Source organism: Ambystoma mexicanum, chromosome 6q (assembly GCF_040938575.1).
Source record: "Ambystoma mexicanum isolate Mex_15411 chromosome 6q, UKY_AmexF1_1, whole genome shotgun sequence".
NCBI lineage: Eukaryota > Metazoa > Chordata > Amphibia > Caudata > Ambystomatidae > Ambystoma > Ambystoma mexicanum.
Window position 1 is genome coordinate 1,579,546,383 of NC_090937.1, and position 23,339 is coordinate 1,579,569,721.

General features: G+C 47.5%; 1 protein-coding gene across 1 annotated transcript in view; it reads right to left on the reverse strand.

Moving 5' to 3' along the window:
• EXOC6B (exocyst complex component 6B) overlaps nt 1-23,339 on the reverse strand; it is a 2,452,465-nt gene that overhangs the window by 1,726,431 nt on the left and 702,695 nt on the right. Inside the window, exon 8 of the mRNA XM_069632299.1 lies at nt 2,258-2,326. Within this exon, the coding sequence (XP_069488400.1) occupies nt 2,258-2,326 (69 nt within the window). The remainder of the gene's footprint in view (nt 1-2,257; nt 2,327-23,339) is intronic.

Below are 23,339 nucleotides of genomic sequence, written 5' to 3' on the forward strand. Positions count from 1 at the left end.
CACGGGAATTGTTTGTTACACTTAGGGCAGAACTTGAAAGGGGTTCTATCCATAATGAAAAGAAACAGCGCTCTGAAACACTTGTGTGTGAGCGCGATAGAAATAAAATATCCACACAAAAAAAGAAGCTAGGCTAGAATAATGTATGAAAAGGGGTAAATACATTCTCAAATGTCCTCCAACCTCTCCCTACTGTGTGGGCCGAAGCCCGAAGCGGCCTTCCATGGCTGGATGGATCCGCCGATGGTAGTCTGTCGTTTTCTTCACGCGGTCGGATGTTCTCGATAGTCGGTGATGGAAGATATAAATGATAGGAAGGGAAACTCTCTCTAATTTGTATAAATCAATGGTGTTATGCCGAAAGAAGAACTCCGCAAAATAGCGTTTGTCTACGATGGCAGAAAGAAACAATCTGAGGGACCTCGACGTGTGAAGGACCATCGGTAAGTGGACGTCACACGAGGGATAGCATTACTGGCATGCCCTGTTGACGTCCCTTTTCGAATTTCGAAAACTGTAATACTCTGCAGCTTCCACTAGATGTTGGCCTATGCACAGCATGTGATCTAAGTAGATACCACAAGCCTCAGAAATATAGGGCCCAAAACCCATTTCTTGCAAGGTTTAAAATGCGCTCTTTCCGTAGGAGAAACCTCTGTACCCCCCACCCATTCTTTGGATATACAAAGTGGTTTGAGTTGGCGGTGGGAGCCAAACCGATTAGATCATAAAGAACAATAAGATTGGGTATTCATCTGGATGAGTTGGAGGATGTTTTTTAATCTAATATCAATTTAAAGTAATTCCTCCAGTCATAAATGAATCTAATCTGCTCGTCATTGATTCCATTAAGGACAAGTTAGAATGTTCCATATCACTGAGATGAGTTACTCCGGCTCGATATTTTATAAACTAGAGAAGAATTGTCAGCCAGAGTAACTCTTCTCAGTAGAATGGAACATCCAATGACCAGATTGGATTCACTTACATGACTGGAGGAATTAAGTTAATATTGTAGATTAAAGTTACACACTTGAGAAACAATCCCCTGCGCCCAAATTCAGTGAAAATATATATGAAATCAGTCCCAATCGATCAGCGGATCAGATTGAGACAGAGGTGCTGTGTGAGCGCCATTCTGAATGTGAATGACCTATTTCCCACTGCAAGCCTCATCAGTGCAGGCATATTACTAGGGGATATAAGGAAACTGCTTTCTCTATGCTGATTCTTCTGTCAAATACACGAAAAGGGCAGCAAAAAGTCTCTCTCTCTCTCTCTCTCTCTCTCCGCCCCAGGGAAGATACTGTAGTTAAGGGTCTAAAGTGCCAAAACCTTAAAATAGGGAAAAAAAAATATTAAAAAGAAGAGTGTGGAAGACTCCACAGCCAATCAAAAGCAGGAAATAATTTCAGTGCCTCAGGAAGTACCACCCACAGGACAAGACCGCACTACATGAAGATGCTGAATAGGGGTATTATGCCATGAAATGCCCAACAGGCAAATAAGGACCAGATACAGGCTGAGCGGTCATAGACCTTAGAATAAAACAGGCACACAGACAGACCTGGAAAAGCTGTACTCATGAGTAATGTTGAATTGGAATTTGGATACTACATAGAATTCAATTCTGAGCCACAATCCTCTACAGAAAATGCAAATTTCCCATTGACTGCAATGACTCTGAATTATAGAAATCACCCAGAGTTCGGATTTATGCGCGTCTGGAATACCCCACTCGGCCTCCAGTTTCAGGGAGACGTCCTGTAAACCAATAAAGGAAGGAAGCCTGACTGGAGCCAGGAAAGTGGAAAGTGATATCAGCAGCAATTATCAATACAATAGGTAATGATTTCTTAACACTCCAGCACACTAAAAACCAAAGCAATGGCAAACATTTGATGTAGCCGGTTTATTGATTTTCAGCATCAAATTGATAAACCGTCCTTTGCACAGATCGTTATGTACCCCCTTGCAGATTTAACAATACTTAAATTCAATATGTACCAAAAGTCCAATGAAATGCAATGTACCGCATAGAAGTAGTCACGCTGCAAGCAATAATAAAGTCATAGGCATCAGCGACTCTCCATTCACTGCTGTACAGTAGTACAGCGCCACAATCAGAATTAGCCACTCACGCGGGACTGCTCAATCTCATATTGCTAGGAACCGTTTAAAAACAAGGCCCATGCTCTCAATATGTTCTCATCAATTTGCTTAATCATTGATCAAAATGGGTGGAACAGTTACTTACCAGAACAGAATATATGTGCAAACATCGGTACACAGGTGAGAAATCCACCAAATCATGAGCGACTGGGATCTGTCAAAAAATGAAGAGGAAGACATTACTCCTAATCCGCTCGAGTAGAACAATATTGATTTTCATTTTAAAGTAGACAAAGTGTGGCCCATGCCAAGAACATAAAACAAGTCAAACGAGAGTGCCGTACATGGTCTCTGACCTTACTTTGACAAAAAAAGAAGTAGTATACCAAATGTTCTTTGCCATATACAATTGAAGGATATCAGGCAAAATGAAACGGCTAGTGCCTTCAGGTTATCATCAATTTATATATTTTTACATTTATAGGAGCGTATTAAACCCTGAGGCGCAAGTTACAGTACAGACAACAGGTAAGAATGAGAGATCAGAGCAGGGGTGGACTGGGACCCAAGGGAGGCACTGGAAATAATTTTCAAAGTGGCCCCATATGACACATTCTGAGCAACCCTTTTTCTATGCGAAAATATAGAAATACACACAAAAGTAGCACATGAGGGAGCAGGGCGCATATGCGTATTGTGAAATCTCCAGAGTTCTCCGTAGGCCAATCCACCACTGATTAGTTTACATTTCACTAATATTCTGTATCCAAGGGCAGCACATGAATGTAACATAAGTGACCCTCTCTGACATCACCAACAGTCAAAGGAACGTCTGACAGTGTTGTTTAAACCTATTAACTGCTAAGGACGTGTCATTCGACGTCCTTGCGCCATCAAATAACTAAATAGAGAAAAACACCCCAGCACCGTAAAGTGTCCAGAAAGTATCTAAAGCACCTGCTGTGCTTCATTTACAAATGTAGCGAGCTAGAATTTCTCATGAGGCAATTAGTTGGATGTATAAACCGCAGCACATGCCTTGTTTGGATACATGAGTCGAAAGATAAACTGTTAATATTAAAAACACTTTACAACCTTTTCAATCTGCATCTTAACCAGAAAAACATGGCTCTCGTGTGGCCTTCATTTGACGGGTCTATCCCACAGTTCACCCTCTTATTGTTTAAAACAATTGCCCATTTTCTGCTGAAACATTCCCCCACTCCAATGCTCTTGCAATGAAGCTTTCGGAGTAATCAGGATTTCAATGTCGGGGCACCCTCGGCGCAACTTGGAATGTATGAACGCTTTGGCTACCACTTTCTAGTTGAAAGCCTGAAGGGTGCCCCCTCTGAACACCTCATCTATTCCAGGCTGTCAAGTCATTGGGAGAAGAGTCAGACTCCAACTTTTGCAATGCATGCAAATGTAACTCCCTGAAGGGCAGGCATGGTCCTTGTAAAAGTGAGTTACACTGCACAATCTCAATTTTTAACGTGTTCTTTTTACATCGCACAAAGTAAACAATACATGTTTCATCAAAAATCAAAGTGAGGGTACATCGACGGAGGGAACGTTGGATGTATAAAACAGGGACTTATGTTTCTACATTGACCACTCACTCCAGTGGCCACCCTTCCCACTGTCAAACGTTGTCCTACCTCTGCCGACACCCTCTAAAGTGCCAACCAGCCCATAGCAAACAGAGCGCCATGTGGGCCTCCCTAAGGTCAAGCAGTAGTCATGCCCACCATCAAACAAAGGCCACAGTTTTGGGCCCTTCCCCAGTGCATTACTTCCCAGAAAGTGTATGCAAGCCATACAAACTCTCAAATCCACTAAACACTTGTCTCACTGGAGCAGTTAGGCACCAGAATGTGGGCCAAATTGGGAGGCAATTCTATGCAGTTAAGCGACTCTTTGCACTTGTGTGCACTTTGTGGTTGGGGTTCGGTAGTGGAGGGTGTGGGAGATGGTGAGCCTCACAAGTAAAATATATAGGAAAAGCTAGGGAACAGAAAAACTGGTTAGGGAGGGATATGTGGTTGTAAATTGAGGAACACCCCAAAGGAAAAGTAAAGCAAAATGGAAGGAAGACAATAGTCCTATTCAGTGCAGAAAGATCATATTGTCTATAACACAGCATTGATGCAACCCGTGACTTTCTGTGCTTCATCCAAGGAGCTGTTTTCCACGCACACTTTAATTGAAGAGCACATAGCAACACAGGCAGCCACGGGCAGCACAGATACGTTTCTAGCACATTGACTTCAGGTTTTCTGTTACAGGGATCTGCACAAAACGACCACCTCAAGAAAATGCGTTCTTTGTGTATGTAGTTTTGGAGACACAAACGAAATCCGCTTCAACCTAATCGCAAAAAAACGCAGGTAAACTCTTAAGTGAGCATTGCACTAGCCCACGCATTGCTACCAAGCTGCCACTGTTGATCTGTGGTATACAACTTGTTGCCTATAATCCGCCACCTGGTGTGCGTGATGTGTGCTGCTCCCAAACACCACAATGCGCGCCCGCTTCTATAATTTAAGAATTGCTCTTAAATTCCCTTTGCATTTGATTTGTTTGTAACAAAGAAAAATATTGCACCAGGTGTGCTGTGATTATCAGCAACACCGCGCAAAGCGACTGCACTCCTGCAAAGTAGGAACCAGACATGTGAGCAGTGTGATGTGTATATGCCAAAAGATGTCATGTCTGCACAAAGGGGGGAGTAAATTCCAATGCAGAAACTGACCTACCCCACAGAAGACGTCTTGGGCTTTCTGGCAGATTGACAGGCCGATTCATGGAATTAATGTGCGCTGAAATTTTCCGCGCAAGCGTGCGAATCACAGCGCAAGTGCGAAAATCGCAGCGAAAACCGCGCACAGCGATTCATGGAAGTCTGTGCGTGTGTAAATCCCCGGATGTGCGCCAAAATTCTGCGTGGCGCACTCTGGCGCACACGTCTCCAAACAGCGTGCGCTACACGCACAGCAAAATCTCACATAGCGCGGCGCACACAACAAAAGTAGGCGGAACAGGGGGCGTGACACACGGAATGGGGAACAACGCGTGAAAATGTGAGCGTCACGGGGGAAGTACAGGAGGCAAATGCGCGGAACGCCCACACGCACGTTCAAAACACGTATTTATGGAATCGAACCGGGCTAACGCGTGCGCCAAAGACGAGGCGCTAATACGGAAACACGTACGCCAGCAGAAAGAAGGCGTACGTGGACCCGCACAGCATAAAAGTGCACGCAAACAACAAACAAGCTCAGACGCCAGGATGAATATACTGTTCCTAGCAGCAGTGATCATGGGAAACCGCAGGAGGAGGAGGAGGAGGAGGATAGTCAGGCCCAGAATTTTTACACCCAGAACCAGCCTTTTTGGGATGCCTGATGACCAGGTGTATGGGAGGTACAGGTTTCCACCTCGCATAATACTCGACCTGGTCAGTGAGTGGGAGGATGACCTCACATCAACCTCCCTGTGCTCCCAAGCACTCAGCCCCATGGAGAAGGTCCTCAATGTACTGAACTTCTTGGCCACTGGATCATTTCAGCGGACAACTTCTATAGTGGGAGGGTGTCACAGGCCACGGAGTCACGCTGCCTACACCAGGTGTTGGCCATCATGACTGCACGCCCATCAGTCCGCAGGCACATATACCTGCCCAGAACACCTCTGCAGAAAGGCAGGCTGCCGTCCAGGATTTTTACGGGGTGGTACAATTCCCCAAAGTGCTAGGTGCCATTGATTGCACCCATGTGGCTCTACGTCCCCCCAGGGCATCTGAGCACATCTACAGAAACCGCAAGCACTATCATTCCATCAACTTCCAGGTAGTATGTGATGCCAAGGGAATCATCACCTCAGTATATGCCAACTATCCAGGGTCCACCCACGACAGTTTCATTTACAGAATGTCAACCCTAAACCGGGACCTAGAAGCTGGGCGGCATGGCAATACATGGTTACTTGGTGAGTATAAATGCCTCTGCACATGCATGCATGTCACATACTGAGTAATGTCACAACCCCACTAATGATACCCATCATCACCTCTCCAGGGGACAGTGCCTGCCCTCTGAGCACCCACATGATGACGCCAATTCGGAACCCCACCACGCCACCCGAGGTAAGATACAACACAGCCCATATTGCAAACCAGGGCATAGTGGAGCGCACATTCGGAGTGCTCAAGTCACGCTTTCGCTCCCTTGACCGTTCTGGTGGGCAGCTACTATACGCTCCCCCAGTAGTGTGCAGGATCATAGTGGCAGCATGTGTCCTGCACAACGTTGCAACACGCCGGGGCCTGCCGGTGGACATGGTGGTGCCCCCACATCCCCAACCACATGCACGGCTGCTGCGCAGGGGAGGCAAAAGGGCCCGTGGTGAGGCAGCCCATACGCTGCTGGTGGCTAATTACTTCACCTAAAATCACACCCCTGCAGAGTGCACACAGCCCTGGCACATACCAGCTGACAATCAATGATGATGACATAAGGGACAGTCAACTGTCACTACCATACCAGCCTGAGATTGGTCACCTGGAAGTGCTACATTGTGTGCATCCCTACCTACTTAAAGACAACCAATGATGTGCGATAAAAAGACACACATTCAATTCATGCTGCTGGAATGACTACCCCCTTGCAAAATACAACATGAAACTAGTGCCATGTCAGCCAACCCCTCCCCATCTCAGCTCCCCAACACACCATGGCATGTCATGCAATGTGAAAGAAACCAAATGAATGCACAACACATGACACAAGTGTCACAAAGTGCACTGTCGGAAATGGAAACAGGCCAGAGACAATATGCTCCCAGTAATCAATAAGAAAAAGCACACATGAACAAATACTTACCAGCAACACAATACAGAAACACAGGATGAAACAGTGGCAAAATATGACAGTACAAAATCAAAGTAGTGCAAGTCTTACAACCTGAATACACCAGCACATCGACCCCTTCCAACTGTACAGTGTTACTGCCACGCAAATGTCTCAGTGTACTGCATACAACATAAACTCCATCTGCAAAGTAGACGGCCTTGTGAAGACATGAGGAAGGAACCTGCAAATTAGGAGGAAGACATGGATGAACAAGCACATATCAATACACCATTCAGTGTACAAAACAACAATATCCACTAGGAATGTCTACACAGTATTGACTACAGACTGCCCACACAGCTCATGGGAGCCCAACGTCACAGTGTAATTCACTGTCACTTGGCCACACCCTTTGCAAGCCCTTGGAAACAGGAAGCAGGAGGGGTGTGTGTCTCACAAACCCAAGCATCTAACCCAAACTCAGTACAAGCCTGCATGTGCCCAGCCGGAATACAGTGGATGCCCACGGGAGCCACACAAGGCAACACACTGTAAAAAAAATAAAAAAAATAAAATCAAAAATGGCCATGTGGGGGAGAAGGGGGGGTGGGGGAGGCCACCCAGGAGGTTCGAGGACAGGGTGCACACCAACACCCACCTGCGTGGATGTTGCGAGAGAAAAAAATACCTCCTTGGGCTCGTGGCCTGCACGGCTATGCCATTGTGGGAGAACTGCTGTTGCTCTCCTCACCCTCTGCCGCTGCATCAGGAGGTGGTGGCACTATGGGAGGCAGCCCACGCAAAGCCCTGGTATGGTTCTCCATGGCAGCAAGCATGTGGGTCTGGAAGGTCTCATTCTGGAGGATTAATGTGCAGAGATCCCCATGCAGCATCTCACGGGTTTCCTGCATTTCTGCACGCATGGCCTTGCGTGATGCCCGGATCTCCTCACGCGTTGCCTGCATCTCAGCTTTGAGCGAACGTGTGAGCTGCTCCAGCTGCTGTTCTGCCCTAAAATTAGTGGAAGCCTCAAGGTCAACCAGAGTCTGCCTGAGGTTATGTAGTTCTTTCCTCAGGGCTTCCCTGTGGGCCTGGGACTCTATTGATATCGATTGGCGCAGAGTCTCCAATGCCGCCCGTCTGTCCCTGTTGGACGCCAACATGTCTTCCCTGTGTGATTGGCAAATGGAGTCTGTTGCCTGCTGTTGTTGCTCCATCTGACTTTCAGGGGGGATAATGGAAGTGGCCACCCTCTCCATTACCTGAGGCATCATTTCTACTGATGCTGCCTGATGGGTTGCAATACCGTACATGGAGTTTTCCCATACAGTATTGCCTGGTGGCGCACGGCCACCGCGTCGAAGGGCATCTCTGTTTGGGGCAAGGCGATCTGCACCTTGCTGTGCTGGCACTGCCTGTGGCTGCAGGACTGCATTCCCCCTCTGATCTGCTGGCCCAGGAACAGGATCAGATGCTGTGGAGTGTGACCCTGCAACCGTAACCGCCAAAGGCGGACCTACCAACACTGACATCCCCATAGAGGGTTCTCCCCCTGGTGCAGATGGGTTGGACAGAACAGAATCCCTGCCAGAAACACTTACCTGCGACGGCACATAAGTCTCATCATCCGATTCAGCCCCCGAATAGAGGTCTGGCGAGGCGCACCGGGAGACACCCCTGGAGAGTATGGCCTGCAGTAACATTGGGTTCTCACCCACCACCACACCACGTCCCCCACTGGTGCCCGGTCGTGCCAGAGATGCCTCCTGGGTCTGCACCATCTCCTGAACCTCAACAGCATCAAGTGCGTCATCACCTGCAAAAACATGAAAGACAACAAATGGAAACAGGCATGAGCACCATAGCGCACACATATGCTGTGACAAGCCACAGATCCAGTACATGATCAACACATGTCCCACATGACTATAACCCTGCCATGCATGCACTGTCAAAGAGTTGGAAGTGGAGTCAAAAAGGCCGACACTGGGGAGAGCAAGATGGAAAAGCAACACATTTGTAGCATGTTGGGTAGCACAGGCATCACACATCAGGCTGTGAGTGGCATGTCCAATACACACACATGACACATGCCACCACACAGATGTCATGTAGCATATCCACGGTAAAGTACAAAACTACAGCAATATGTCAGTGATTGAGTACTGTCACACATCCATGTGACATCGACATGATGAGAAGATTAATGCTGAATAGTGTTTCAAAATATGCGTGTGCCACACACTGAAACACATCCAGTGTCCAAAAATACTGTCATTGTGGGCTGATCAAAGGTTGGTCACTTTGACATCACAGGAAACATCTGTCATGTTCCACATGCAAACAGCCCCTTATAATAATTTTTATGCAGGCCATTACTCCATCAGCCTGAATGGTGTAATCATTAACATAACCAGGTAATAATAGTGCCCCAGTGTGGCCTGTAAACAATGACCGAAGCATATCACATATGTCGCAATAGGGCATAAAATTGTCTAGCAAAAAGGGGAGAGTGCAAACAATCAGCATGAATGAAGACTTACTATATCAGACCAATGTAGTTGCAAGACAACAGTTCAAGGTAAAGTGCACAAATGTGGGCTTAATAGGCAACTGTGGCCAGAAGGGATAGTCATACCCAAATCCAAGGCACGTGAATGTATGGGAGGAAGCACATGGGTGACCCATACCACTCAGGTGCACACACCCTCACCTGGCACTGAATCTGAACCTGTCACCCAAACAACATACACATGGATTACACACACACACACATGGGCACTTACCGGACAATGCATCGTAATCAGGTAGTTCTCCCACGCCTTGGATCTGTTCCTCTGTGACGAGGGCCCCAGCAACAGACTCATGTTCAGCAAGTTCGTTGTCCTCTGGTGGAGACCCACCGCCAGTCACCAGAGTAGCAGCATGATTTGAGGCCAGCTTGTTCTTTGCTCTGCATTTTAGGTTATTCCACCGCTTGTAGCAATCATCAGCTGTGGCGATGATCTTCCAGTGTGCCTTACGTTGACCAGTTGTGGTCTTGGACCCTGCAGTCACCAACATTTCGTGGCTATGTACCGACACATAGGACACAAGTGCATCAAGTTCGGGGTCATTAAATCAAGGCTTCTTTGACGTGCCGGAGTGTGTAGCCGTGTCTGGGGACTCAGCCTGTCGTGCCAGAGCACCCTTCTTCCTCTTCTTTAAAGGTGGAGCGGAGCCACAGTGGCTTACGCCGCTCTGGTCAGTAGGTGCAGAAGCACCGGTGGACTGGGTAGTAGGAGTGTGGCAAAGCACAATGAGGTCTTGTTGCAGGCATTGGTTGCAGGGTAAAGTTGGCAGGGGGAACGTCAGTTTGATGGACCTGGACCGACACTGTCCTGGCTGGGAGAGTCAGAGCTGGGGCAGATGGAGCTGCAGCTGCCCCTGCAGCCTCCCCACCCTGCCTACTTGTGGCAGCAGATGACATAGCTGCCCCAGATCCACGTGGCTAGGTGACAACAACTTGCACCGCCACACGTGGCCTAGACTTGCTGACCTGGAAGTCAGCCTGGGAGTCATCCTGTGCCAGGTCAGGTGCCACAATGGGCTGGTCCAACAAGGGCTGGGCTGGGATGGTGTCAGCCACGTTTCCCTCAACCATGGGGGGGAGGGGCATGGGTGTCCCTGATTGGTCCTCCACACATGGGGGTATAGGGGCACACCCTGCAAATCCCAGCCACGTCCCCTACCGCGCCCACCACGGCCACCTTTTGAAGGTCGGCCACCTTTGCCTCCCTTACTGCTTGGTCGCCTCCCAACCATGGCACTGATGTTGTTGTGCGTATGGAAGTTGCAGTAAACAATTGTCCTGGGCAATTGGGGGTCAAAGGGGTAGGGTACTAGATGGAATTCGTACCCTAGTGCTCTAACAAGGCTGTCTGTGAGCCCTGGGGGAAGATGACGGGTCACGCAACGCACAGGCAGCCCAAAATCAAAGAATAACGTGCACGCAACCCCTCGTACACCACGTGCGTAAAAAAATGTACCCCACTATGCTGTGGCACCCAGAAACACAAAAATAAGCGTACGCGTAATACACGCAGCCTACAATGACCTCTGAAGGGGTATGCGACACACGGGGCAAGCACGGTTGGTAAATACGTGCGCGACTCACTGTCTGCCTGGAAAAAGAACGTGAAAAATAAGCACGTGTGCGCGTTGGCAACACCCCCGCCAAAAGAAGAATTGTACGCTGTCTGAGGAGACAGGACAAAAGAAGAAGTGAACGCTGTTTGAGGAAACAGGCCCAACAAAAAAATCAGAAAAAAGCTGTCAGAAGTAACAGGGAGTACGAACTTGAAACGCTGTGAAGTAATCGCGTGTGAACCGACAAGAAGTACAGAATTCACCAACTCGCTCTCCGCGAAAGGCACGTACAAGGAAATGGCGTCCGACACGTAGCTTTTTAAACCGGCCCACACGTACACGTCACATACGCGTGTACGCGCTAATGCCCTTTCCTCCAATGACACGAGCTGACACTCGGACGTGCATTTTTTGGACGTGTACGATGAACATGCACCTGTGTTGATGGAAACGCCCGCGCGCGTCACGTCACTTACGCGCGTAGGCCTTTTCCTCGGAATACACACATTCACACCTGGACGTGCAGTTTTTCCACGCGCGATGCCACTTCACGAGGGGAAACGCCCGTGCGGGTCACGTCACAGAAGCGCTTACGCGCTAAGGGCCTTTGGTCCAATGAAACCACGTACGTGAGCTGACGCGCTTACGCATGAAGGGCCTTTCCTCGAATTACACGCTGTCGTGCAAGATTTTCATGTGCCAAATCACTCCGTATCAAGCTGGCCACGCAACACACGGAAAACCACGCTCCTGCCCAGAAGGCCGATTTACTGCCCCCCCCCCAGAGCCCCGAGCACGCTCCCACCTGCCATCTGCTGCTGCCTGCTGCCCACGTGTCCTGCTATTTGCTGCCTGCACGTCAACCAGGGGTGCAGTTGCTGTGACCACCCCTGCTGGAACCGAAGACTCCCGACTGAGATACCATCGCTCCACAGCACAGCCCCAGGACCCAGTTGCCCACCCACTCCTGCCTCTGGGGTTGCCATGTCGGGCACAACTCCATCTGGCATCACTGGCAACCCCCAGCCAGAGAGGCAGAGGGCCACCAGCTTCAGTGCCAGGGAAGTTGGTGTCCTGGTGGAGCAAGTCCTGGGGCAGTACGATGCCCTCTTTGGAAGTTCGCGCGCCGACAAGGAAGGACTGACAAGGATCTGGATTTACATCGTGACTGCCATCAACGCGGAGGGGGTGGCAGTCCGCGACTTGCATCATGTCAAGAAGCGCTGGGAGGACTTCAGGTCCAGGACCCTCAACAAGCTGTTGGACCACCAGTTGAGTGCCCAGCGCTCTACGTCCAGATCCTTGAGAGGCAGACCCGTCTGGAGTCGAGCGGTAAGTCTACATGCATGGTGACTGGACGATGTGCATGTCGTGGAGTGCCTGTAGTGTGCAGGTTGCACATGTGTTTTTTTAGGGCCATGTAGGGATGGGCATGAGGCTGCCACATGTCAGTCCTCTCAGGTGTGAGACACATCGATAGTGTATGTGTTGGTAAGCATGCTGGGCAAATGCAGGTGTGGGAGCACACAAGTTTGAATTTCTGTGTATGTACATTGGCATGGTTGTGGCATGGATGTTGGTTCATTATACATGTATCTGCACTGTGTACATGTGCATGTATGTGTATTTGACAAGTGTGCAACTGTGATGCAACATGGATGCATGTGACACCGATATGTAGAAGGCTGAATGTCCGATGTGACATGTATGGCGATCTCATCACTGCGACCGTTGGATATGTACACATGCATGTAAATGTGGTGGCGTGTGTGCATGTCTAGTGCACTCCCATTGTTTCAGGTGATGTCCGGCTCACCTTTGGCTGTACATGCTGTTGAATGTGTATGGATGCTGCTGCCTGGTGCAATATTGCTGTGGAAATGCTCATGTGTGTGAGTAAAAATGACATGTGTGTCGTGGAGTGTGATGCTCTGTCTGAATTTTGACTATTCCACTCATGTACAACTGTCATGTGTGTATCAGTCTAATGTACTGTGCCCTGATGCCTGTGTTTTATCTCTCCCTGTCTGCAGCGTCGACTGATGAAGAGGGCGGAGAGGGTGCTGTGGAGCACAGCGGCAGGGATCGCACCACTAGCCGGAGACGCAAGGCCCGGCTCCCCTCCTAGATTGTCATCTCGTCGGGGAGTGAGGAGTCTGGTGCCGCGTCCCCGGCCGCAGCTGCCAAGGGTAGGTGCAAGAGGCGGAAGTGGACTCCTCGGCAGCAGAAGGGGCAGCCGAGACCCCACAGGGTCCGACAGAGGAAGATGGCATGGAGTCATCCAGGTTGGTGGGGGGTTTGGTGGAGGAGGAGGACGTGGAAGGGACACACATGGGGTCTGGAGGTGGGGATTCCACTGGTGCTAGTGGTGCAGTGCAGGACCAGGGACAGGAGGCAGCACAGGCCGCCACAGAGGTGCCTGTGTGCAATCCGGTCCCTGATCCTGTCACTGCATCATCTGGCTCCAGCAGGGATGCCTACGTCCAGACTCGTTTTCAGGGATGGGATGAGCGCATCACAACTGGCCTTCCTCTCCCTGCGGACGTGGCTATCCGGGACCGGGTTGAGCCTGTCCTGGGTGGGGTGGCGTTGCGTCAACGGGCCATGCGAGCTGACCTGCAGTCTTTTCATGTGGAGACTGCACGTCATCTCGAATGGCTTGTTGACCGGTTTGACCTACTGAGACAGCTCACCAGGGCCGGATTCCTCCGTTTGCTGGACCTTGTTCCGACCCCCTCCTCACCTGAACCCCCAATGCGCCAGTCGTCCTCCGTGCCATCTTCCCATCCATGTATCAACTGGGTACCCTGTGGAGCTGCCTCTAACCCTGTGGCCAGGCTGGTGGAGGACACATCCTGCCACTGTCGGGAGGCGGACGTCCAGCAGGGTTGGCCACCTCAACAACTGCACCCCAGCCGGAAGCAACAAGGTGGGAGCCATGATGGCTCAGGGCCTTCAACATCGGAGGGGCAGGCATCAGCCATAGGGCAGGAGGCCCCTGGATTTCAAGTGTCTTCCGTGTGGCAGCGGTTGGGCCACGCCATAGATGCGGAGCGGCAGCGGGCGGAAGAGGCACGGCTCACAATGGTCAGGGCCGAGAACTCCATGCCGAGGGCCCTAAGGCGGGCCGAGTGCCTCGAGGCAATTTGCAGGGAGTTGGAGGAGAACATGTCGTCGTCCCTGCGAACCCTCTGGGCCATGGAAGAGGACCGCCTCCAGGACATTGAGTGGGAGTTCGATGATTCACTGGCCCGGGACATCCAAAAGTGAGCCGGACTAGCCCGCTGCCATTGTAAATAGTTTTTAGAGTTAGGTTTCCTTTTCCTTTTATTTGTGGTCAATGGACAATGCCACACACATTTGTATATAGTTTTATTTTTAGGTAGTTTCTTAGATAGGTTTCATTTGTTTGGTTGCGCTCATGGACCCTTTACATCGTTGGACAATGGATTCATTTGATATCTTTTTTGGAATTTTGCACATGGATTAATGGATTTTTATTTTGGACCATGGATTGTATATAGTTTGATCATGGATTAATTTGGAATTTTTATTTCATTATGGACATGGAGAAATTGATTTTTTTTTCGGACAATGTATTTTAAATAGTTGGATATTGGATTGATTTATCTTCTTTAGTTTTCATTATGAACATGAAACAATGGATATAATTTGTTTACCTTTCCTTTGGATTTGCGTTGGTGGAGGGAGAGTTATGACTGCTTTCTTTCAAATTTTTTTGGATTGGTTATCATTTTCATTCACTCATCTTTTTCACATGCTTTTCATTTCATGTTTGATATTTTGGTATGCTTTCATTTCATTTATTTATTTATGTACACCCCTAGGGGGATTGTTCTATAGCGGGCTCACTGCCCCAGCCTCACAGGGAAGGGTGTCCCTCTGGGGATGTCATGATCGGCCAGAAACACTCATTGCCTTCTATGTCACCAGGTAGTATCTCTGGCAGAACCCTTGCAAAACTCATGTCACGTTCGGATTCCCGTTACATCCACACCCATTTCAGGACGCATACAGACTTGTTGCCATGGCGATTGTGGCATCCCCTCCAGAAGCATAACGCTATCGTGTTCCGCAGGGGAGGAGTCAAGCGGAAACTAGGCCGCGCTCACCCGCTATAATCCCTTCCGGGTTGCCGCACTCGTTGCTTCTGATTCTGATTTCAAGGCTTGTCATTTCACAACAATGAGGAAAGTGCCCTTCTTACTGGGCTTGCAGCTGCACGCCTGGCCGCCCTCAAAGCAGCACACCACACTGCAGCCCGCCTCACCACAGAAGCCAGCAGATTCGACAATCTCTCCAATACTGTGCATGCTTCACTGGCTCTCCCCTCCATGCCAGGATCCTATTCAAAACTGAATGTCTCACCTAAAAAGCATTCTGAAATGCATCACCAACATACCTGGTGACTAAACTTAACACCTCTAAGGCTCTCGCACCTCATCCAGCAAAACTATCAAAAGGTTGGAGTCAAAGCTAGCCCACAAAGAGAAGACTCTCAAGCGGTCCTCCTGCTACGGCCACCACCTGGTACTCAATCCCAGTAGTGGCTAGAAATGCCCCAACCATCCTCCAGTTTCGCAAAATACTAAAAACTTTGTTCTTTCAACAATACCTACCAGTGGAATTAAAATCCCCCTCTCCTCCAGCAATAGTACTGCGTTACTATATAGCATGCCAAGTCGAGTGTAGGCAATCCTGTTGTAAAGCGTTCTGCTGCTCTGGTGCTACGTTTGCCCTGCAAGCAATTCAATAAAAAAATAGTCCTACGGGGTCAACACAAGAGGTTGTGTTAATTTTGAAGGTGGATTTTGAAGAGCCATTCTAATTGCTGGAGGAAGACCACACTTTGAGTCGGAGTCCTGTGTTGAAGGAGAGCAGATTGAAGAAAAATATGGACCTTTCAATTTCCTTTCTCACCTCAAAGACAGCGGGTCTAGAACAAGCTAGTATTAAAGTCCACAAGATTCTATATCTCTGCCATTAGGCGGAAGGGATTAAACTACCAGGTAGTAAAACAGATATGGAAGGGTAAAGCAAGACCCAATAAATAATTTGTTATTGTTAAAAGCGCAATGGTAACAGTGATAAAGCGTGAAATTGTTTAAATTCCACATCAATAAGAGTTTGGCAGATCAATGAAAGTTTGGCTGTCACCGGAGTCAAATGGTGCATTTTAAAGCAAGTAACGTTGGTAATATAGGAAACAAGGCAAATATTAGTTTGTAGGAAGGTTTGGTATTTCTCCCACAAGGAATAATTGTATAGAAAAACTGTGCCAAAGTATCCAGCACTTAGAGGCAGTAACTTTGCCGGAAATCGTGTTGGGATGCAAAATATGATCAAACATTTTCTCTGGGGTTTGTCAACTTCACAAAGACCTTTTCAGAATACGATTCAAGGAACATTGGGCCAGTGCACGGCAAGTGAGGAATGAACGGACATTGAAGCGCATTAGCGTGGCATTTGAGGCTTTCTGCAGGGCATACAATGTTATTACATAACCGTGTGTGAGGCTGCACAGTACGTGGCACGTGTTAAACTTCTTATCACTCTGTATGGATCGTTCTCACATGGGGCAAACTTGCCTATTGCAAAGGTTGCTGAAGGGAGCATCATAAAATCATAAAAGGGGTCATAATACTTGAGACCATTACTGCATAACTCCAGCACAGTATCCATACATTGGTCTGGCAAAGGTGCAAAGAAGTGTGCGAATAAATATTCTTCACAGTGTATACATGTTTTGTCATTAGGAATGGAGGCTGGGTCAGTCAAGAGTTGCTGAGCCAGAGGAAAACTGTGCCATCACACCCCCCCCTCTGTTGGAATACACCAAAGACAAGCTTGTTGTCCAATTGCTGAAGCTTCTGGGTGGCTTTTATGTTCATGACTGGGCCAAACAAACCACCTAGCGCCATGGCAGGCAGGTGCTTACCCACCAGTATATCTACACGCTCCTGAAGCAAAGGACTGGATGCCCAGGGTGTAAGTCACATCTCTGCAGTTGCTGATGCCGCCCAAGAGGATCTCGAGGGCGTTTCTACTGCATCTCCGGAACAATGCTTTCAGCCATCAAGATTAGTAGCAAAGCTTCAAACAGCATTGCTTATTACTCAGGTGTAGGCCAAAACATTCCCTAACCACCATTTTAGCCTAGCACCACTTCTCAGAGCATCTACTACTTACCTTCTCGTGTCTGTCCAGCGTTTCCCTGGGTATATGGGAAACCTATAGTTCCCAAACTGTGGGAAACGCATTTGCAGCACAGAAGCTAGTCTGTATCAGAATACCTGGACCTGCATTTCTCCTATGAGTCTCCATATGTTGTCTGAAGAATTCTCCAGAAAGTCTGCCCAAGATGGCACCATTTAGGGTAACCTCAGTTTAGGTCATAGAAACTTGGCACCATGGCAGACTTATGCTTCTGAGGTACATCTGCCAGAAGTGCAGGGCTCAGCCTTAACATGTACAGTTACCAGATTTAGATAGGAGTGCCTGCATAGGGTTTTTTCAGAACCATCTGGAGCAGTGCTAGTCGCTCGTTTAGAAAGGTTGTCTCCTGGCTGTGGTGCATATGTGCAGGGAAATGCGTGCCAGTCTGTGTAGTCACTAGAGATCTCACCTTTGACTGCTTTTTTTCCACACCAGCAAGTTCAAAAACTGCTCCAATGACAATCACAAAGTAACAGAATACCTGTGAATCCTACTGCAGTGAACAGAGCACCAGATAAAGCAGCATACCTGCCTTTACTCCCATAAATAAAAATATTAAAAAAGGCCTAAACTCTCAACAAAGACAAATAGGGTACGCATGTGTCGGACCCTTTAGGCCAGACAATTTAAACCACTTGCACTGCTTGGGTGATGTATGTATGTATGTTATATAAGGGGTCAAGAGTGAGACTCCGACACAGTGCCATCTTAGGTGTTGGCTTTCAACTTTTATTCAAGTAAAAGAAGGGTTGGAGAAAAGTGTTCTCGCTATAAGGGGTTTCCCTGTCGCAATGAAACTAAAGGATGCCAGTGTCAGAATGTCAAAAAGTTATCCGTCCTGTGTCCAAATCCTATCCTGACCCTTACAAACTAAACCTAAGAAAATGGGTAAAGTCTTTCAACTGGTCATCTGTACTGTTTCTTCAAGGTTTCAACATCAAGTTCCAAAAGGTGCACAAATAAACAAAGTTCCACAACTCTCAGAACTATGGAGAAAGGGTCTCCCTTCCCTTCCCTTCAGGTGTCAGCATCTCTTCAGATCTCAACCCCAGTTCTTTTGCTCTGTACCAAACAGGTTTCTTCCCCAAGATTTACACATTCAAGAATTCTTCGTTATCCCTTCATTTCCTGTTCTCATAAAGTTGCAAGAGAAAAGGGGGCCCTCCATTCCCCTAGGTTTCTTCCAGAGGTTCTGATTTTTTATCACAGTTCCAAGTTATTCAAGGGGGAAGGTCTTCTCTTGAGCCTGTTCAAAAGTACACAGTTCCTTGAATCACAACATAGTTTACAATATAGTTCTTGAATCCTTAAAGGGCATGAATTTTCTCTTTTCTGTTACACACTTTCATATGTATGGGTTTTGACCGCTGAACTTTCTCAGTCCCTTTTCCTTTCCCTGGTATACTCTCCTGCCAGGGTACTGTGCCTTGTCCCTGGAAAAGAACTATGGACCTTCCATTGTTATAACTGTTTCTTCTCACACTTGGTTTACTCCCCTGCCAGGGTATTGTCAGCCTGACTCACTGTCTGCCTAGTTTACTAACCTGCCTGGTTTCTCCACTCTTTAGTCACTTTCTTTTATCCAGTTTACAATACTTCACCAGTATTGGGTCAACAACCCTTTCTTATTAACTCCACTTCCTTTAACTAGGTTCTTGCGGTCAATAATGTTTGTGTCTGCAATACTTCCACTGCCTTTGCTTAGGCTCTTGGTATTGGTCGTTTTGACCGAATCTAATGGTTCGCATGAACCATTAGGTCTAAAAATGCTACCACCAAAGGTTCGAACACCAAAGGTTTTATCCTTTGGTGGTAGCGTTGTAAAAAAATAAAAAATAAATAAAAAAAATTCTTTTAATAACAGGGGCTGCGGGGGTGTCCCCTGCATCGCCCCTCTCACTATACTTTATAGTATAGTGAGCAGGGGTTGCCGGGGACACCCCCACAGCCTTCCGTTTAAAAAAAAAAAGAAAAGGACCCAGCGGTGCCGGTTCCAGATCACGGAAGTGAAAGGGAACTGGTGCTGCATGGACCCCGCGTGAAGAAGAAGGTAAGTGGGGTTTGTTTATGTTGTGGGTATGTTGTGGGTGTGTTGTGTGTGTGGGTGTGAGTATGTATGTGTTCGCATGAGAAGGGTGCAAACGTTTGGTAATTCCCACCTTTCTCATACGAATGTTCCGGCCGCAGCAAATTCAGCCGTGGGCGGATCACTTAGAACCTAGGCTCTTTTAGCTCAACAATGTTCATACTTCCAATAATGATGCAGCCTTTACTTTGGATCCTTCTCCCAACAATGTTTGCATCAATAATAATTGCACTGCCTTTACTTAGGCTCTTCTAACTATCTTCGTATTGGTAATGGTCGTAGTGTCTTTACTTCGGCTCGCGCTCTCAACAAGGTTTGTACTGGTAATAGTTGCACTGCCTTTACGTTGGATCTCTCACGTAGTAGGAGGTACACAGCATTCGCCCAGTAGAGCCCCGGTAACACACTCACTCTCCGTCAGCTTACTGGCTGTTCATGCCGTCATCAGCATTTCTCGTGTTTTAGCGGCATCTGTGCTCCCAGTCCACTGACTAGCCTTGCGAGTTGTTTGCATCCCGCTTTGTCTTCTTCTGTGCTCGGCAGCTCCAGCCTGTAACAGAAAAGCAGCAAACATCTCCTGAGCTGGATCCTCCGCACATCGTGCCGTTGGCCTCTGCACTGCAGTCTGCTCGCCTTAGGCGTCCTTCTGTCAGCACAAGAAAGGTCTCTCTAGTCTCTGACTCTCTCGTTCTTCTGAGCTTGGTTCGCCTGTGTCTTTTTTAAATGTCCCTTTCTGTTTCCAATGACTAGAACATGGCGTTGGCTTACCACGTCTAGCCATCCTCAATACTCCACCCCTCTTCCTCGTCTCAGAACTGTCGAGCAGAGGGAAATGCAAATAAAGTTGGTGAACTGTCATAATTGGCGATTCTTCATTTATTTTACAAAATCCTATACAAGAATGTTGGAAAGGCTAATGGGTGTCACTAAGAAGTACAGGTGAAGGATGATTCAGTCACAATGTTTTTATCCCGTCTTCCTGTTTGCCCTCCCTTACGCACTCCTCCCGCAGATGGCCACACACAGGTTCAGAGTTGGGTAAAGTCATCTCAAATTAGAGTCCTAATGAGGAGCTAGAACCAAAAGAGTTTTACAATGTGTAGTCCTGATGCGGGTGCTAGATTCACATTAAGTGTGGGTTAGTTGCAGAAAACAGTGACAATCAGCATCACATCTTTTAAATGGAAATTGGGCAGCATGAACTGAGAAAGGTGGATTAGAAACAGAAAACCCAATTTGAAGAAGCACACATGGTTGGAACACTATATCTGTGAAAGTGGCTGGTCAAAATTATTTCTAGTTTCAAGTGTGAAGTAAAATAGCTGGGTGTGGATAGAGGAGTCCAGCCTGGGAACTGAGCAGCAGCATAGAATATAGCAGGCCTCAGTAATGGCCTAGGCTTAACTCATTTTAAAACAAAAAAAGGTGGCAAACCCCTCCCCAAATTAACTCACCAAGCACATTGAACATTGCAAAATGGCGACCCGCTCTTTTAAAGACCTACTCTCCGAAAATATTGAACTAGAATGTCTCACTCCCATCACATCACTCCAGTGAGTGAACCGACTACTCCAGCCAATCAAGGAGTAGACGCCTTTATCCAGACAGTGTAATAAAAGAGGCTCTGTTCCCAGGTCTGGGTGATGGGATGCAGAAGTGCAGATGTGCAGAACTGTAAGAGCAATAAGAACAGAGGCCTATGAAGGTCGGGGAAAGTGGAGATACTGCAAAGACCAGAGCACCATATGCCGAGTGAGAGCCAACACAAGCCTGCAATACGTTCAAACATGAAAATGACCCCATAAGTATGGTAATGACTGAAAGAGGTAACTTATACACAGAGTTTTAGGGCCAGCTGGTGTGCATGAATTGGTTTGCCTAGCAGGAGCTCTATTAGACATTCCTTGAACATCATGATCTTGTTTTTTCCCGACGTCTCGGTTGAGATTTCCGTTGTAATGTTTTGCACAAGTGCAGGCAGGTAAAAGACAAAGGTCTTGTCCCTGTACTATCTGAATTTCACTGCCTCCCCCCAGAGAGCATACGTTTTTGACTAGATAAGTGTAGCTTCAGTTGATAGCCTCTTGTATGTGATACATGCAGTCTTAAAAATGATGTGGGCTGGTATCGGTAGACGACGTAGCTCTCTCAGTGGTGTAATGTGTTTAGGAATGTCCGATGCTGCTGATAAGGCTGGCTGTGGCATGGTGCACTGCTTTGACTGGTGCGTGCCATATGGCAAGGATGCGTTAGAAGAGCAAGTTTTCCATCTAAATGTGATAGTAGTAGGGGTTGTGTGCCAATCCTTCACTCATAGCCTGGCAAGAACAGTTTTAATGCGCTCATCAATGATAGTTGGTACTAGGCTGATGTTTGAAGGAGAGGTTTCAGCAGTGCCAGTGGCATAACAAAATGAGCCCCCCCCCCTCCCAACCTGTGGGCGGTGCAGAAGGGTCCAATCCCACAAGCTCTGCAAAAAAGCACTGGACCAGCACGCATGCACAATGCACATGATTAACATGCTGCTGCAGGACCACAATGCAGACTGCACTAGGTGAAAAAAAGTAAATGGGTTTTAATCAACCCTTAAAGCGTTCACCTGCCGGAGAAACAAGAGGGCTGTGCCTGGCTCCCGAGTCCTGACACCCAAATGTAGCAACCAATTCTGTACGTGGCCTGTAACATTACGCATAGTAATACCAGAAAAAAGCATGTTCATGCTGGCTCTGCCAGAATATGCCAGTATCCGCATATACGAACATGCTATTACTGCTGCATAAATGCTTTATCAAATTCTGCACCACCATGCAAGAATACTTTTATGTTGACTTTGCCCTCAACGCCAGTAAAACATTCAAGGCTATAGTAAACCCTCCACCATGTAATAACATTCTGAATGGAGTACATTTTTCGTAAAAAAAGAAAAAAAGAATGGCTTTATGATATGAAGATTCTTTCGAAGTATGAGAAATGTTTGTTATGTAAGCAACACAAGGAAACGGTATATGAAAATCTTTGGGGACCTTTCAATGAATTTTATGGAAATTGATGGGGGGGGTGGGTAAAGGGTAGTTGGTAAGTATTTGTTGTCCTTCGTCTCGTCTTTTATGTTGTTGTTTTTGTTGTGTTGAATTATACCTTTAAAGATTATGAGTTTGGTTTTTGCAAAAGTGAATATACTGTTGTGATTTCATGTTATACTACTTGTACAAAAACGTATCATTATATCTGGGCATAGTTCAAACTCAATATTGATTGATATGTGATTTAATTACTTGGCGAAAATGATAAAGAATAAAAAAAAACGTTATAAGAAAATGGAGTTCCAAAGACCGCTCCGAGAGGTCTTTCCAAATCGAACTGACAGTCCCTGAAACGCACTTGAGTGCACCCAGGTGCTGAAGTGCCCGGCCGGGCCCAAAGAGGAGAGACGCGGGTGCCAGAGGTAAGTGTTTCTAGTGTGTGAGAGGTTATGCGAGTGGCTGTGGGGAGGAAGGGGAATGTTTGTGGTGTGTGGAATGGAGTGGAAACGGGCAAACCTGAGTGTGTATGAATATTTGTGTGCTGGTTCAGTATGTCTGGAGCGGAGGGTGTGAGCGGTATGGCCTTCTGGACGGTGGGTGAAACAGCACCAGTAGTGTGCTATTTACAGTTTTAAAGGCTGCACACAAAACGGCAGAAAAGGAGTCGTTTTTTTTAATGTGCAGCCTTTATAAAGCGGAAATATCACATAGAACCTAACATTCATTATCAGTTGTACATAGCGTGCCTATTCTTGACACGAACATTCTATCAACTGCAGATTGCAGCACATGGTGATTTTATGTACTGCAGTGGTGCTTACTTTGAGAAGCCATCATCAATACTGTATACCTAGCACCATGCATACAGTGGCACAATTGAGATTATTCCTCTATAGTTAG